General features: G+C 43.8%; 2 protein-coding genes across 2 annotated transcripts in view; both read right to left on the bottom strand.

Moving 5' to 3' along the window:
* The window catches only part of LOC133350650 (uncharacterized), a 40,314-nt gene extending 36,854 nt beyond the window's left edge, over positions 1-3,460 (bottom strand). Inside the window, exon 1 of the mRNA XM_061565249.1 lies at positions 3,380-3,460. Within this exon, the coding sequence (XP_061421233.1) occupies positions 3,380-3,429 (50 nt within the window). The 5' untranslated portion in view covers positions 3,430-3,460. The remainder of the gene's footprint in view (positions 1-3,379) is intronic.
* An 11,953-nt stretch (positions 3,461-15,413) lies between these two features.
* The window catches only part of LOC133350649 (protein Dok-7-like), a 47,753-nt gene continuing 45,302 nt past the window's right edge, over positions 15,414-17,864 (bottom strand). The window contains exon 8 of the mRNA XM_061565247.1: positions 15,414-15,677. Within this exon, the coding sequence (XP_061421231.1) occupies positions 15,612-15,677 (66 nt within the window). The 3' untranslated portion in view covers positions 15,414-15,611. The remainder of the gene's footprint in view (positions 15,678-17,864) is intronic.

Here is a 17,864-nt window from a genome sequence, read left to right as displayed (position 1 = left end):
AAATGGAACAAAGGAAAGATTTCCTTTCCCTATTAATGTTAAATACTGCCACATGGCATAGGGTTTTTAACAGTGATCGCATTTGTTGAAAGCATGGTCTGTAATACAACAGTCCTATTGAATAAGGGTCATACCCTATAATTTTAAACATTCTGCCAAAATATCACACCCTGGAGGTTTCTTTTCTATTTAATGTTCAATGTATTATTTTTATCCTTTGAATTATATGCAGCATGTACTGTTGAACTGTTAAAAATGTGTTTGGTTCATCAGGGAACTAAATATGTCGTGATATATTTTGCACACATTACTCACATCGCATTTGCAAGTATCCTAAATGTCATCGCAAGATGTGCTGATACGTTTAAAGTAAAATAACAACAATGCATGGATTATTTGTGCTGAGATAACAAAGTGTCTTGAAACTTATCAAGTATTGCCAACTGGTCGTGAAAATAAATAGATCAATTGTCTAAGTGTAAACATGTTGTGATAGCAGAGCTTAGCAGAGCTTGTGCAGTCAGATTTAGGGTGTTGCGGGACAGAATTTAATTACAAAAATAATATATATCTCCCGGTTGAAATTTATGCAGCTACACAGTAATTACATTTTATACAGAATCTTATACACATCACAGAGAACTAATTATAAGCAGTAGATTTTGCGATACACTTTAGGTGCTTGCAAATTTATGCACAATAAAAAAAACTGTGGCTCTTCAGCGCATAAGTTGTGTGCACTGCTGATCGAATCTTGGTCTTTGCCTTATTGTCCTTAACAATTTGGGGCAATGTGGTTACCAGATGTGTGAAAGCAGTGCTCACTTGGCTTTGTCTTGTTTACCCGAAGGGATTTTAGAGACCAAAACTCAATGAAGACTACATTTTTACTTAAAACTTTCGTGACTGCAGGTATTCATTTTCTTGGTTCTTTCGGTAAAGTGACGTAGATAGAAAATAAAAAATAAAAGAAAAATAATAAAATATAATATTAAATTAAATAATAAAATAAAAATAATAAAAGCAAAAAAAACGACGACGTTTCGATCGCACCACAAGCGGTCTTCATCAGGCCTAGAGAAAAGAGGGGGCAAGCCTCCAAATGCAACTGCTTATAAGGGTTTCCAAAGTGAGTTGGCAGGGGACGAGAGCTGGGAGGAGGAGAGCTGTCCGGGGTAAACAGCACGGGCGGGGCAGCCAGTCAGCCAGTGACAATGTAGGAGTAGACAATGGGGGAGGAAAGGGGTAGAGATAGGGGTTAGAGAGGGTGGGTTAGACATAGGGGGAGAGAGGGGGGGTAGAGATGGGGGGGGGGCATTGCACCTCGCTACACACACCCACAGTGCTGACGGTAGAGGTTGACAAGAAAACACAAATCAAGTCATGACCCAAAGTGGTTGATGACATCTTTCCAATGATTGCTGAGTTTATAACCATTCCTCTCGGTTGAAATTGTGTCTGCGTCTGTATCTATGGATGGCTTCATGAACGAATCTTTGTTGATAGCCAGTCGGCTTGCAAAGTACCATTGTCTTAGAGAAATCTATTGCGTGTGAGCCAGCCACGTTAAAATAATGATCAACCACGGCAGAAGTATTGGTCCTACCGTGTTTCAGATCTGTCTTATGTTCACGAACACGGTCGCGATCGAAACGTCGTGGTTTTTTTTGCTTTCATTATTTTGTATTTAAATGTTTTATTTAATTAATTTTTTGTATTTTATTTTCTATCTACGTGACTTTACCGAAAGAACCAAGAATAACAAATGAAGACTCCTGAGCAGACTGCTTATAGCGGTGTTCTTCAATGCAAGTCCCCGCAGGCCACTTGCAGCCCCTGGTGGCCTTTAGTGTGGCTCCTGACGTGCGGCCCCCAACAACACACAACATCCATAATCGAGGTTTCTTTGGGTTATCGCGTAAATATATAAATGTGTCGTTAAAACCCGCCACCACCCGACACAGCCAACTGATAAGGGTGGTCACGTAAACAGAACGTGGCCAATTCGTCACGAGTATAGCACACCGGTGTGTTGGAGAACCAAGCCACAACATTTACAATCTGAGTACGACGTTTCGCCAGTAATTACAACTAGCTTCATCAGGCGACAGCCAGATTTGTGGAGAAGTCCACCTGTTTCGTTCCTTATATGGAGGCGTAGACGTGTTGACCACACTTCTGCGCTCTTGCACAATGTGTGTGGGGGGGGGGGGGTTAATGTGCAAAGGTCACTTAACCTAGCACAGCAGCCAATAATTACTTGTACACTCCTTTTGCCCGATGAGTAACACAATTAAAAAACAAACGTATGCAAGAGGCCGTTTGAGTTCAAATGGTTATATGTCGGCATTAGTTGTGTTTTCGAGTGTTTGCACGCATATTATTTTTTTCAGATGTAAAAAAAAATGTTTTTGCTGTTTGTTGTGTACATGGGTATGATGAAACGCACCCAATGTATGGGTTCGTTTCATCATATTGGTTTGGCCAAATTAAAGCCAAACATATCGTTGAGACCATAAAAAGGGTGTGTTTTGTCGTTGCTGTTTCGAGTTGAATACGTGCAAGCTGTAATAGCAACGGGAGCAGATCTCATCCCTCCATCTCATGGGTGTACACACTCTCAGGCGCGATGTCTGCTTTGGCTGCCTCTCCGACGTTATTCTTGACCACCGGCCATAACATTCGAGCGACACGAGTCTTGCCCCAGCGCACTTGCTCGTCTCGTACACTCGCCTGCGTTGTGTATGAACATTTCTATTTGTGTTTGCCTACATTTTTTTTTGGTCCGTGATGTTTATGAGCATGGCGTGAATAAAGAGTCAATTCAGCTATCACACATACGGGGGCTCATTTACAATGAGCTGACTATTGCATCCTCGCAAAAAATCCACTCTTGCCATACACGCTTGGCCACGACGATGTTTGAAGCCAGTGACCTCGCCATCGCTAACAGAACAACTCTGTGCAAGCCGAACACTCCATTGGAACGGTAAGCCAGTGCTTGCCGAATTCGCCAATGGCCATTGTAACTCTATGGGATTTAATGAGCTCGGCAATTGCAAAGTGTGGAATCGCGATAATAGCGACAGGCACCTCGGGCTATTTTCCGCATATTCTTGCTAAGTGCTAACAATCAGTGCTGTAGAGCAGCACTTTATTAACGCCATAAATTAAGGCCGTGTTCCTTAATGCTCGATGTGGCAATGTTACTGCATGGTACACGAGCATTATACGAGTTATTTTAGATGGAATAGGTCTGGCAGGAGTGTACACATTGTTAATCACCACGTTTACAGTGGAGGGTGGGGGGTTATGGCACAGCCAGGTTTTCTTGTTGGAGTGAAAGCAACCACATGCAATATACACTGGTATGAATTACCTATGCAGAGAGAGGGTTGTTGGCATGACAGTGGGGACGTTTCCACACATCCAGATGCAGTGACCTCAGCATAAAGTAGCCTTCACACGTGGAGCAAAAACGACATTTCTGTGTGAAGGTTTACACAACGAATACAATTTTTGGTGCAGCTCACTCGCCGATATAGTGGATGGAGCCAATGTTTTAAATGAACATTCTAATGGCACACACTTTCTAAGCTCACATAGCAGAGCACGGGGGCTCATACAGTTACTGGATTGTGAGTGGAAATCTCGGTTCTGGTCAGGCTCACCTCATCACCCGTCCAGGGTCAGTCAAATGGGCACCACACTGTGAGTAACACTGGGTGGGGAGTCAGCAGTGTCGTTTAATGTCGAAACTTGCTAGACCACAGGAAGACCGACTTATGTTTCCACTAGAATGTCCCATATGCTGGCTTTTGTGGACTTAAGGTGACTCAATAATGCTGAAACAGAAAAGCCATTGTTGAAAGCCAACGCCACACCTCAGTTTATTGTACGATTCTATAATATTCCACTAGAGGGTGTCCATTAAGTGAGAGCCAATCCTTGTTAGTCCCTCCCTGCATGAAGCAGCAGCAATCTTACCTGTGGTGGAACTGCCAAAGAAGCATTACGTGTGTGTGTGTTTGATGATATTGGTTTTGCCACTTGCACTCAGGTACTGTGTATAATGTTACACATCGTAGTGTATTTCATTTTCACGAAGGGTAAAAAAAAAACCCTGAAGCCATAACTTCGTACGTGAACTGAAAAATTAAGCATTATACTGAACAAAAATCTTACATGTCAACAAAAAAAGTACAAAAGACTAATAAAATATGAACATGGTACAAGTTGCTGTATTGTTTGAATCTTTAACTCCAATGTTTATTCTCATTCTTGAATTTATAGAATGGAAACAGCATTTTAAATAGTTATTACATTTTTGTTAAAGTATTATCAACAGTAGTCATCGCATTTACAACAATTATTATCAGAATGTCACTATTCTTAAACATAATTACAGGCTGCTAAACGTAATTTTCTTTTCTGAGCCATTAGAAGCAATTTTATACATAACCAAAGTGGAACTTTGGAAGTTACTTGGATTAACTGTGTGACTTAGTCGGTAGTCCCAGAGTCATATTGAGGACAACAACCTCCAATACTTGGGGAGGATTTTAGCGATTTTTTTCCATTACTGTAATGTTTTTTTTAAAGAATGCTGCTGTGGTATGTTGGCGCAATGGACTTCAGCGGTTCAATCCGACCTCCCGTGTGACACGGCAGTAAAAAAATTGGAAAATTTCTTAAATGCCCCTACCTTGGTCCACCCCGCAGTATCGATCAGCATATCGTATGTGGTGGGGTACAGTGTGTATTCCAAACTCTTCCCGGACGTCTGGTCAGCATGGAAGAGTAGGCCAAATACCCTATAAAGGAGCTTTATCGTTCCTTCTAGTGGAGGTCCTTCTGCCAACAGTTACGTGTGCAAGCAATTGCAAGGGCTGTACATTTGCTTAATGTTTTATTTTAATATACTGTATTATACATACTCTGGTTGATTTAGTTAACATTCCAAGGACCCCCTGTTTTAAGAGTACAAGAGCTGGCTGTTGAGAAGTTACTGCTTTAAAAGCACCGATGCGTTATGAACCACTGACAATGTGCATAATGCTTTGCAGCTGTCGATCCAGCAAGGAAAATACATCTGCTTCACATTAGCATTCTGCAGGCAAATCAGTGCATAGGTGGTCCAGCTGTGTAAGGACATTATTTTGAAAGAACGTTTGGAGCAGTGAAGTGTTTATGTATACACTGCACTGAAATACCGACAGCTACTGAAACTCACAAAGCAAAGATCTGAAAATACTGCACGGTGATTGTAATGCTGCCAAACAATTGTGGGATTATTTTTAGAACAAACTTTCAACTTTTTTTTTGTTCAAATAAAATAAGATACCGGCACACACTCCAGGATGGTTTTTTTTCTCCCACTCAAGGAGAGCAGCCAACAAAGAGGGCACTCCAGGGGTCATGGCGGGGGAGGGAGTGGCAAACTTGTCATGCAAACTTGTCAAAGGAAACCAACAATGCAGTTCAACCTACTGCAATCAGAGCAGATATAGTGTGGCTGACACGACCGCACTCACAAAAAGCATTTTCTCTGCAGATCTCACTTTGGCGCACAATTAATTTGTGATTGTTGGCACGGGTGCAAGAATTTAGAATATTTTGTCGAATGCAAACGAGATGGTGTATTCAATAAAATAACGAGTATTGCCCTCACTGTTGATAATATACATGTGCAGTATATATGGAAGGTCTTGGTATGAATATTAATATTTTTGGGACTTTTGGTATTGCTAATAAGCATAAAAAAGTAAAATAATGTTTGCTGATATTGGGTTACCAGTTAATTTGTAGTTACCTGGTCGTATATAGCAGTTTCTGTGCTTTGCAGTCGTGTGAACTTAACAAAAACAACACATTTGGGTGACCAATCGAGAGGGTTGGCATTACTGCTGGCAAAGCGATACGTAATTTGACATTCTTATTTTAAGAACGGAATGCTGGAGACTGGATTCTGAGAACTTAACAGACAGCAGCATTCATTATCTTTAACACATTTAATACTGCCCTAAAAACACATAAAACAACAAATACACAACTTGCCCAGAGGATGAAGAAAAACAGCTTGACAGACACTCATGTGATTTTTTTAATTTAAAACTTTTGTGACTGCAGGGATTCATATTCTTGTTTCTTTCGGGAAAGTCACGTAGAAGGGATATAATAAAATAATAATAAATATAAAACAATACAATTCTCACGACGTTTCGACTGCAACACAAGCAATCATCATCAGGTGTGAAATCCAATTTGAAAACCGCCAAATTGTTTCAAAATTTCTTGCCGTGGATTTCACACCTGATGATGATTGCTTGTGTTGCAGTCGAAACATCGTGAGAATTTTATTGTTTTATATTTTTATTATTTTATTATTTCCCTTCTACGTGACTTTACCGAAAGAACCAAGAATACTCATTTGATCTGTTTCACTCATCACTCCGTACACCCAGCAGTGTAGATGGGTACCCTACAGATCGGGGTTTGGTGGGTTACAGGGTGTTCTCCTAAACTTCCTCCTCGAGTGAGAAGTTCTTCTGCCAGCAAGTAGCGTGAGCAAGCAATTGCAGATCTGCACCTTTTCTTTTACCAAAATCTAATTACCCATAATTAAAAAAATATATATTTGGCAGAAAAATAAAGGTAGACTGATCCAGATTTTTGGCAGCCAAATTGTGTGTATTCTGTTAGAAATGTCCTGCGGGTACTGGAGCTGTAGGAACTAACAATGTGGATGTCACAAGTTGAGCAGGAGACAAGGACATGTTTACGAAATGAAGCAGTGTGTAATAAATTGCGATGCTTTGCAGACAAGCAGGAAAATCTCATTCTGTGAGATCTGAGTTTGCGACTAGGAGAGATTCCTCGTACATGACAGCTGGCAAAATGCCCAAAGACAGTTTTTGGATTCAGGGTAATGATGGAATGAGTGAATTATGATCAGAACAGAACACAATGAGATCCAGCATTTTCTGTGGAAGTTTGACCTTAGCTGTGAGAACACTTAAACTGTGGACCACCTGCCTGCCAAATAAACACTCATCCACAGAGCTATCCATCTATCAATATGAAAGCAAATTTTTAAGAATAGCAAAAAGAGTATCATGGCTATGTCTATTAGATAGACATAATAAACTAAACTATTACCAGCTACCTGGCCACGAATTATAGCTCAACGAAGTGGCTTATCACGTGAAAATATATAGCAGCCAAATACTCTAAACATATGTTTCTAAATGTGGAGGGAAAAACCAGAGGAGCCGGAGAAAAATCCACACAACCACGGAGAGAACATGCAGGCGTCAGGGTCGGGATCAAACTCACGACCCCTGTATACTAGGCGAGGTAGTTAACATCTCACCACCATAGCAACAACAACCACCATTTGCCACTAAGTGGCGGTGACGTCACCACGACGCTTGTGCCAGGCTATGTGTACGTTCAGGCCACGTGAAGTGTCGAACGCCCGCTGGCAGGAGGTCACAGGGCTGAGATGACTGGCTGATGCACCACCTGTGCCCCCTACTATGCCAACTTGCTGTGCTTTAGCCACCCGGCGCTTCGCTCGTTGTTGTGAGCGTCGCTCCTCCGCCCTCCGTTGTTGTTGGAGGGCGATTGCCCTCCAACTGCCCAGTAGCATCCTTCACGAGCCTCCTCCACAGAGGCCAATCTTGACACCGCTGGTACCAGTCATCGGCAAATCCACTCAGCTCCATGTCCTCCTGGACCACATCACTCCATCTCTTCTCCAGCCCGTGCCGCACCTGTTTAGCCCCCTCTATCCGGCCGAACAAAAGCTATTTATGTATGTAGCCCGTATGGCTGGGCATGTGGGCTACATGACCCAGCCAATGCAGCCTTGCATGCCGGAGAAGCTCACCGATGGGACTTTGTCCAGATCTTTCAAGGATATGTGAGCTCCTCAAACAATCCAGCCTGGTTAAACCCTGGATGGATCGTAGGCAGGCCAGCCAAAATGTTTCTAACCGGCGAAGATGTTCCATTAGGGGGGTCCACGTTTCGCAAACGTAGAGAAGGGAGGGAATGACGGTGGCCGAGAAGACCTGAACCTTCGTGTGGAGCGATAGACCAGGTAGCTTCCACACAGTGTTACGCAGCCTATGAAAAGATAATGCCACTCGACTGATTCGGAGTGAGACCTCTGCTGTCAAACCGGAGCCGGTCATGAGCACATTGCCCAGGTATGGGAAACTCTCCACTCTCTCCACAACAGCCCCATCACCAATTGGGAGGTGAAGTGTTCGATGATACAAAATAATCAGGCAGGTGCTTAGTTTTGGTGGGGCTGATGGTAAGGCCCCACCTCTTAGTGGTAAGCTCCAAGTTCAGCAGCAGCGCCTTCAACTCCTCCTCTGAGTGAGCAGCAATTACCAGATCATCGGCATACATAATATAGTTGACCAATAGGGAGCCATCCCTTGATCGCACCGGAACATCGATCAGCCTCCCATTGTATCTGTACCAGATTTAAATTCCTCCGGTACAGCCATCGAAGGCTTCACGAACTACGTGGTCGAAAAATATGTTAAATAATGTGGGAGCCAGAGGACACTCCTGTCGTACCCCAAGGTGAACAGGGAATGGCTCCGACTCCCGGCCACGTAGTTTTACCCAGGCCCGCTCACCATCATGAAGGTCCTTAATGATCATGAGCAGAGGGTCAGGGACTGCGAAAGCACAAAGAATAACCCAGAGCCCAGGCCGATTGACCAGGTCAATAAAGCAGAGATGTAGGTTTTGTTGGAATTCCCTACACCTCTGCTGTAGCAGACGGCCAGAAAATATGGCATCTGTGCAGGACCACCCTTTCCTGAAACTGCATTGGGGTTTCGCAAGCCTCTCCTCAGCGTGCCTGGCAAGGCGATGTTGAATAATCGTTGCGTGGACCTTTCCCGGCACATTGTGGAGTGAGATGCTCCTGTAGTTGTTACAGTTTGTGCGGTCCCCCTTCTTAAAGAGGTGGACCACCAGGGTATCTTTCCAATCCTGCGGAACCCGGCGAGTGGTCCAGACTGTTGTCATGATGTCATGTAGGGGAGTCTGTGCACAAACGTCACCCTCCCTCAGCATTTCGCTTGGGAGATCATCTCTGCCCGGTACCTTTCCTGGTTTAAGACTCTGGATCACCCTCTGTAATTCCTCAACAGATGACACCTCAGCCAGCCACTCACAGGGGGTGACTTCTTCTTCCAATATTTGAGACACCGCAGCCTCAGCAGGGTCATCCCCACTTTGTCCCACGATGTTTTCCAGGCTGAGGGATTTCCCCTCCCCCAGGACCTCACATAAATGCTCAGCAAATCTGCAAACCTGTTCCTGGGGGTCGGAGATTGGATCACCAATCTTTCCCCTAATGATGGTAATAGCTGTGGCGCTGCAGGTTAGTTTTTGATGGAGTGAAATAGCGATTTGTGATCGTGGGCCATTGAGGCAGACTCCATCTCCTCAGCAACCCGTGACTACCACCCATCCTTGAGCGAAGGCTGCGGTAAGCCTCCTCATTCTCTGACGTGGGATGCTGTAGACGATGAGAGTGGGCCGGTCGCTTTTTCTTAGCCAGCTTGAATACCTCTTCTGTCAGCCAGGGTCTCTGGGGAGGTCTGGACCATGTACCCAAGGCAGCCATTGCAACTGCATGAGCCACAGTCCTAAACCTCGCCCATTTCCCCTCGACCTCTAGAGGAGTAGGAGACGATGCCAACACCAGCGATGATCAAATTCTCGATCGCAACTTTCATCAGCTAACTGAGACCAGGCCATTTTGGGTTTTAATGGGGTCCTGGGTGTACACCCACCACCGGAGTGGAAGAATGGCAGGCGCATCTTACAGATGACAAGTCGATGGTCAGTGGGCAGATCAGCTCCACGGTAGGTCCTGGTGGCAAGGACATGGGCCCGCATCCGCTGTTCCGTCACTATGTAGTTCATCAGATGTTCTTGCTTGGACCCAGCATGCATCCATGATGTTGTGTAGATGCGCCGATGCTGGAATGGCGTGTTGGTAATCACAAGCCCATGGGCTCTCACAAAAATCTAGCAGCATCCTACCGTTGTTATTGAGCTGATCTGGCCCATCCCTTCCAATCACTCCAGACCAGGTGCCAGCATCATGACCAACTCGGGCATTGAAGTCACCCAACAAGATGACTCTATCTCGAGGGGCCACTTTAGCTAGCACCTGTGACAGGAGGTCATAGAAGACATCTGACTCATCGGCCTTGCCTGCATCCCTCCACGGATGTTCGTCTTTAGTGGGGGCATAAGTAACCACGACCACCACTCCTTGCCTCCGGTTGATGGGAAGGCGAGCCCAAAGTAGCCTGGGGCTTACCGCTTCCCACACCTCACCGCCACGCTCCCACGCCCCCTTCATTTTTTTGTTCAGAAGAAAAGCCACTCCCTGTTGTTTGGCAGTCTCCTGCCCCGAGTAGAGGACTGTCTACCCCTCATGGTGGCAGGAGCCAGAACCGGTCCACCGGACCTCCTGAATACCACAGAGATCCAGGCGGTACCGGTCCAGTTCCCGACAGAGGAGTGGCAGCCTCTTCTCCACAGTGAGCATTCGAACATTCCACGTGGCCATCTGCAGTGGTTTTTTGTTGTTTCTGGAGGAGCCCCGAGGGTAAGGATTCAGTCTCCTGGCTCCGCCAAATGGGGTTTGGCCAGGAGACGTCATAAACGCCTGTCCCCCCGGAGCCTCTAGCACAAGCTTAATAAAAAAATTAAAACGTGGTTTGGTGGTAATTAATTGAAGGTTCACAAGTCGATGGTCAGTGGGCAGATCAGCTCCACGGTAGGTCCTGGGTTACCAGCCGCTCGCACCCATGCAGAGTCCCCATTTGGTTGCTGTGGTGGTTACAAACGCCATTAGGGGAAAGGCTAATCTAAATTGGTCCTCCCCCCCATGGCACTGCCCACCACAGCGTTGCTGCCCGGCACCAATGAGGAGGTAGGGGGTTGTTTTTGCCGGAGAGCGCCCACACACACACACGCGCATATTTTAAGTGCTCCACGTAATTTTCTCAATTTAACTGTTAACATTTCATCCCTCAGCTACACGGTGCTGGTAATAATTAGATAATGTTGAGTGTTGTTGTACAATTAGCTGTTCCTGCGGGTACATAAACATAATTAAAACCAAGCAGGATTCTCTTTGCATTCATATTTCACGTTAGCACAACACACCATACCCATAATTGCTGTCTGCAGACTGGATGCATGTCACAATTTTTTTTTTACTTTTATGCCGTAAAGCATTGAATCTATTTGCCTGACAGTTAAAGAGAGTATGGTTAGTGTTTGATTTGAAAAATAATTGGGCATGAGTTTCGAGGCCACTCTGCCAGAAGTACAGAGGCTCATTCTCGCAGCGCGTTGGCAACCCGGTGCGATTTGAGAGGAGCGACTGGGCTTTCTTCACAGGGGATTTGATGCTCATCATTTGCCAACAGGTAAGTCAAAGAAGTTCACCTTGATGTGATTTTCCAAGTGGAACGTTTCAACCCGCTGCACAGTATTACACTGCTTGGAAAAGTTCCTTCCTTGCTATTTAAGAAAAAAGCCATGACAATCACCCCCCCCCCCCGCCCACTTTTCTGGTAACGTGCAGACTCGCACATTGATAGGGCTACTTTAAGACAAAACCACCCATTGCTTTCAACGTCATAAACAACCTGTACATCAACTGTGGGATGGACAGCAATGATGAGTTAACTAGAGTAAAATATTACAGTATTTCAGCGAGCGTGTAGATCAAGGACTGACACATTAAATAAACATGAATTTAAACTCTTACAGATATAATAAATGTAACATGATCTTGATATGAAGCTTTCATGACTGCAGGAATCCATACTCTTTGGTTCTTTTGGTAAACTCATGTAGGTAGAAAAATTAATAATAAATCACGACGTTTCGATCGCAACACAAGCAACGTTTTAACGCGGTGGATTCACACGATATTGTTTTTCCGAGACCAAGGTACTCCGCAAACCTTCGGGCAACCATCAAAGATGTGTCCATGAAGCCATCCAGATATATAAACACAGACACAATTTCAACCGAGAAGATGGGTACAAACTGAGCAATCATTGGAAGGATGTTATTAACCAGGTAAAGTCATAACTTGCTGTGATGTTTCCATCCTTCCTGCAATTGTTTAGCAGTTATTTCCTACTCTCTGAATTACATCACCTTGTTAAATGTCTTTACATTAACAGACTAAGGTCTCACTAACATAGCCACCGCTGCTCCCTTTTGCCTCGATGTAGCGGTAGCTCTCGCTGTTCAATAGACTGTATGTCTCACTGGCACGGTCATCGTTACGGTGGTTCTCTTGCGTTGATACGCTGGCCTCTCAATGTGCAGCAGCCAACGCCGCAGCTTATGTTGCCCACGAGGTGGCGATATGCTCGGTCCTCTGACACAGACACGCTATCTTCCCATTAAACTCGTTTACATTGACATGCCAATCTCTCCCTTGAACGCAGCTGTTGTGCATGCGTGCGGCGACGGGACTCCATTCCATCTCTAACCCCGCCTACTTACCCTTGGGTGACACCCACCTCAAACCTAAATATGATCTCTTGTTGCAGCAGCCTTGTCTTGTTCAGCAGTTCTACTGCTGTATCTTTCCACCTGATGACGATTGCTTGTGTTGCGATCGAAACGTCGTGATTTATTATTTATTTTCTGCCAACGTGACTTTACCGAAAGAACCAAAGAGTATAAATGTTACATGGTGAGCAAAATTTAAAGTGAACAAAATATTGCAAGCACTGTTCTTTTTCAGTGGTTCAGCTCTTTTTAGAAAATGCCACCCGAAATGTTCAGGAAATTGACCTGGCATGCTGTCAGAGAGCATCTCATTCTTGTTTAATGAAAGCTCGTGTGTACAGTTTATCTGTATGGTTTATCTGTAGCTTCAGGCATGAACAAAAAAAGAAACAGGATTAAAAAAAAACAATTGTCAACATTTTATTCTGTCTCAAAAACAAGCTTGCTTCTTTAACAGATAGCAAACACAAAGGGTAACATGACATCGTACTGTATAAACAAATATTCAATACACTCAGTAATATTTTCCGAAGGGTTTTAGGAATTGCGTGGGTAAGACAAGATGAGCAATGCAGAAGAGAACATCGCAAGGTGAATGTTTCAGATATGTTGAGCTGGGCCAGCTGCAAACGTAGGCATTGGAATAGTTTCCATGAGTGACAACCAAGGGACAAGACCTTAAGACCAGATGGTGGGATACTGTTAGGGCAGATCTTGGAGGCTCTGTGACCACTGCGTAGCAGCTGTGGGAGCTGGAGGAGGGTAGTGAGAGCGTTGGCGAGGCACGGTGACACGAACAGCTTTGGCCATGCACTGTGTTATCCTTGTGCATCGCACCTCCGATTAGCACGGTTGGCTACGTACGGTGCGAAAGAGGTTCGACATACATACAACAGGCAATTGCTCTCACTGTTATCGTCCGGTGGTAGATATGAAGTTGTACACTCGTAATGACCATCGATCTCTCTTAACAGGTCGGCAGTGTGGTGATTAGTGAATAAATAGCCAATATGCTTTGAGTTAGTTCATAATTACATCACCAAGAATGCAAATGAATAACTTCGTTATCGAATATCTGCAGTACTGCAATTACATCACTGTAAATGCTGTTTCCAAATGCGTCTGGTTGCGTTCCAAACATTGTAAAGGGGTTTATGCAACATTGATTTCAGCTATTACAAGCATGCGTCGAGTTTTGCTATCGAGTTGTAATAATGTTAAATCAATTTGGCTATCTGTTAAGTCCTACATTGCCAATGCTATCCGTCACACAAATGTCTTTACTGGCGATGAGATCTAAAATATTTTCCTCAATATATTGCGACAGTTCATGATGGCATTTGATCAATAGCAATTTTAAAATAACGCTATTCAGAATCACATTAACTTTTCAAATCCTGTCGAAACTTCTCCTTAAAAAAATGAAATGAAAGTCACTGGCAATAAATGTAGTAAATCCACTTTCCATGATAATGTATACATCTTCAGCGAGGCTACTGACAGTTCATTCAACAAATGTGTGTCGCAGATTGAACCCTAAAGAGCCTCGCTGAGTCTCAAAACCTGTTCATGAGCATTTCACTTGGGATATTTGGCCAATTGATCCTTATGGCGGTACCCCGGGTTACCAAATAATAAAAAATGGGCCGAGGCAATTAAATATTTAATTTCTGGGACACTATTTTTTCCAGGGGTGTACTTCAACTCCGCGACTGGGGTACCAATCAATCCGAAATCGGTGCCACACTCCGCGATGTCGAAACGCAGCGAGGACGATTGCGCTGAAACCCTGAACGCTCGCGGTACGCGCCGTAGTGGTGGTGCATCGTGTACAGCTCGTCGAGATGAGTCGATTGCCGCATCGCCGACCATCAACAGACTAAAAATGACTGCATCACGGACATTGTGCGAGAGCCGGGGTGCTGTGGTACCCTGGGATACCACCATGAGGTTAAATTCCCGATTAAGTCTTTTTTTGTGTGTCAGGGGAAACCTAATCATCCAGGGAGGAAAAAAATATGCATATGAGAGGATACAATTTAAAAACCATTTGCATAGGTCAGAAAGCTATCTCAACTAGAATCATTCTCCAGTACTCATGCGGGTCAGCAGTGTCACTCACATGACATCTGTGTGAACCATCATCCCTGCCTACAAAGTTCCGGGTGACAGGCATGCGCTACTTTATATCCACACGCGCTGTTAAAAAACATGTACTTCATTAGTTGCCAGTGCTGCACATTTATTAATTTGCCTACCCATTCCCTCAGTTATCTTTAATGAGAAAACCAGCCCCTAATTATACACCTTGCGATAATGTGCAATATTTAGCCTCGAGCTGCGAAAGACTGGAATCAAACAGCACAAACGTAATGGCACAAACTCATAATGAAATGGAGGCAGCGGTAATGGCTGTGTAACACCCTCGGAAGGGGGCACGTGGGAAAATAATTGTGCCAGATATGAACAATTGCTATTACTGTGCTTGCATTTGACACAATAAGTTATTGCCTGGATGTTTAAATTGTTAATGCACCAAGGACATGCGGGTTGTGGGCACACCACTGCCTTTTCAATTCACTTGCAGCTTCAACTGGGTATCTTTACTATATATATAATACAGCACCGGATATACATTTTTCCATTTGAACTTCGCATTGCACAGTATATTCTAAAAACAATAAATATTACATTGGCACGTTAAAATAAAAACAAACACATAAAACATACATTATTATTACTACGACCATGATATTCTTGTTCTTTTCGCTTATTTTTTTTTAAAATACACTTTGAAATTGTACTGGATATTATATTTACGTAGCTACCTCTTGCAGAAGAGTCAATGGCCAATAACTTATTAATTTCTGCACACGGTGTTTTCCCTTCTCCATGGGATGAAGTTTATTTTGTTCTTTTTTTTTTGGTGTGAGTGTGGAAATGTTTGAGCATTCTGTTACCACCGTTTTTTGTCCTGTCTTGTGAGTGATAGACTGCAGTCTTGCCAATGTGCTAGTGTCTTGTCAGTTTGTCTTGTCAGAGTGCCTGTATTTGGCTCCCGGACCTTCAGGGTGTCCTAAGAATCCTGACTGTGGGTAAGCACACAAAGAAGCCTGTTAATCTTACCTCGAAAAGGGACGCAGCTAATCACTCACCCAGCAATAAATGTATGGACCACACCATTGTATTATTTACAAAGTCAGGCGGACAGTATTGATAATGCCCAAGTTGAGATCTCTGTACCCTGCAGTATTGCAGAAAGTTGTAAACTTGGCGCTTTTCAAATTATATTAACTGCACTGTAATAAAGATTGTGTTTCGAGTAGGCTTATGGTGATACACGCAAATGTATTTTAAAAATGCATTTAGATACAAATGTGACTCATAAAGTTGTATACAGGATTCACATATTGTACATAGAGTATAGAGTGGTGAGTACAAGTATATATCGACGTGCAGATCGTAGATTGAAACCCACAGAATATTCACATGCAATATATCTGGTATACTGTGGTACCATTTTTTCTTATCCCCTATTCAAAATATTGTATACCAGGATAGCACCGATGCAAAAAAAGACATTCAATCAAAAATATAAGCAACAACAAGATAAGATGGAGTTGCAGTTGGTGGAAGAAGAAAAACTTTTTTTTTTTGCCACACTGGCAAAAAAAAGATGTAACTCAAATTCAAGGCACTTTCTTGCATCTGAGTGCATTTATGCATGTGCGCTCATGCATGACCTCCGAGCCTGCACATTACCTTGTGCCCTTGCATGCATTGGTGCGTGCGTGTGCCTGTTTTCCCAAGGGGGGGGTGTGGTTCACACACACACAGGTCGACTCAGCCTCAAATGTCTACCTGGTGCGGTGTGTAAACATCGCCACTCGGGAGACAAAGGCGGCCGAGCGTGGTGATGGCCACCCACCCCCTCGTGTGCCGTGATGGCCTTCATAGGTGCTCGCTAAGAGCACTTGCCCCAACAGTCTGTGACGGCTATACGGGGGATCTGTATCTTTGTGGTTCAGTGTGGTGTGGTGGATCATGCACGGACTCGCCCCAAAACAGTACTCAAGTGTACGCGTTTGGGTAGAGTTACTTGGAGCCTATTTTGTCTTTCGAGTCCACGGATGTGCATTTACATGTCATCAATTCAAATTTCAGCACTTTGAGTCAACACGGTCGATGCAATGCTGCTGCCTACATTTCTATCTATAACCACCACAGAATATCTTCTTGGTTCTTTCGGTAAAGTCACGTAGAAGGAAAATAATAAAAATAAAACATTATAAAATACAATTCTCACGACGTTTCGGCCACAACGCAAGCAGCCGGCCGAAACGACGTGAGAATTGTATTTTATTATGTTTCATTTTTATTATTTTATTGTTTCCCTTCTACGTGACTTTACCGAAAGAACCAAGAAGATGAATCCCTGCAGTCACGAAAGCTTTAAATCGAAACACCACAGAATAGGTCCAAATATTAGTTGGACAAACAGTCTGTGATGCTTCCTGCCAACTTACCCACCCCATCCCAAGGCCCCACATTTGCGCGTTAACGAGACTAGCAAGGCGCGAGGTCTTTAAAACAATTAATTGGTAAATCATTAATGCACATCTGTTTTAATCGTGGTGTTTTGTGCATGTTTTTTTTTAGAGGAGGAAATTAGCATGTTTCAAAGTTAATGACTTTACAGCAAGTTTATCTGCACAAGAGGGTTGAAACTAATGGGAAAAGCAATGGTTGAAGTGAACGCCCTGTGGTATCGATTTGTCCAGCGGTGTCGACATCTCGAAGTCCCGCATGCCCATGCCGTCGTATCAATTATCGCGTGATATTCTCGTTCAAATAATCGCGACGATACAAAATGTGGCGGCCAATGACAGTGAGAAATTTAAATTATTCAATAATGAGCACAGGTTAGAACCCGGTCCATAAATGACGTCACGCGATTTTGGACGATTTTTGACCCCCCTCCCGCCCCATCGTCACGTGGCGTCACAAAAAGTCAGACCCTCCCCCCCCTCAAATATGACGTCACAAAGCTCTGCCCCCCCCCCCCCAAAAAATAAACATGCTTCAAATCGCTTTAAACTATTGTCATTGTAGTGCGTATTTAATGTGGCGCTGCACTCTGATGTTGTAGGAGAAAACATTAATTAAAAGTCTATTTAATTAAGTAGAACGTGTCGTTTATACTTATTTAAAGTTGCGCATTTTTATGTGACGTCTCAAACCCCTCCCCCCCCTTCGTCACACATCGTCACAAATGT

Source organism: Lethenteron reissneri, chromosome 34 (genome assembly GCF_015708825.2).
Source record: "Lethenteron reissneri isolate LAM-NWPU_2019-01 chromosome 34, ASM1570882v1, whole genome shotgun sequence".
Lineage (NCBI taxonomy): Eukaryota > Metazoa > Chordata > Hyperoartia > Petromyzontiformes > Petromyzontidae > Lethenteron > Lethenteron reissneri.
The sequence above is the reverse complement of the archived record's forward strand: the minus strand, read 5'-3'. Positions and strand labels throughout refer to the sequence as shown.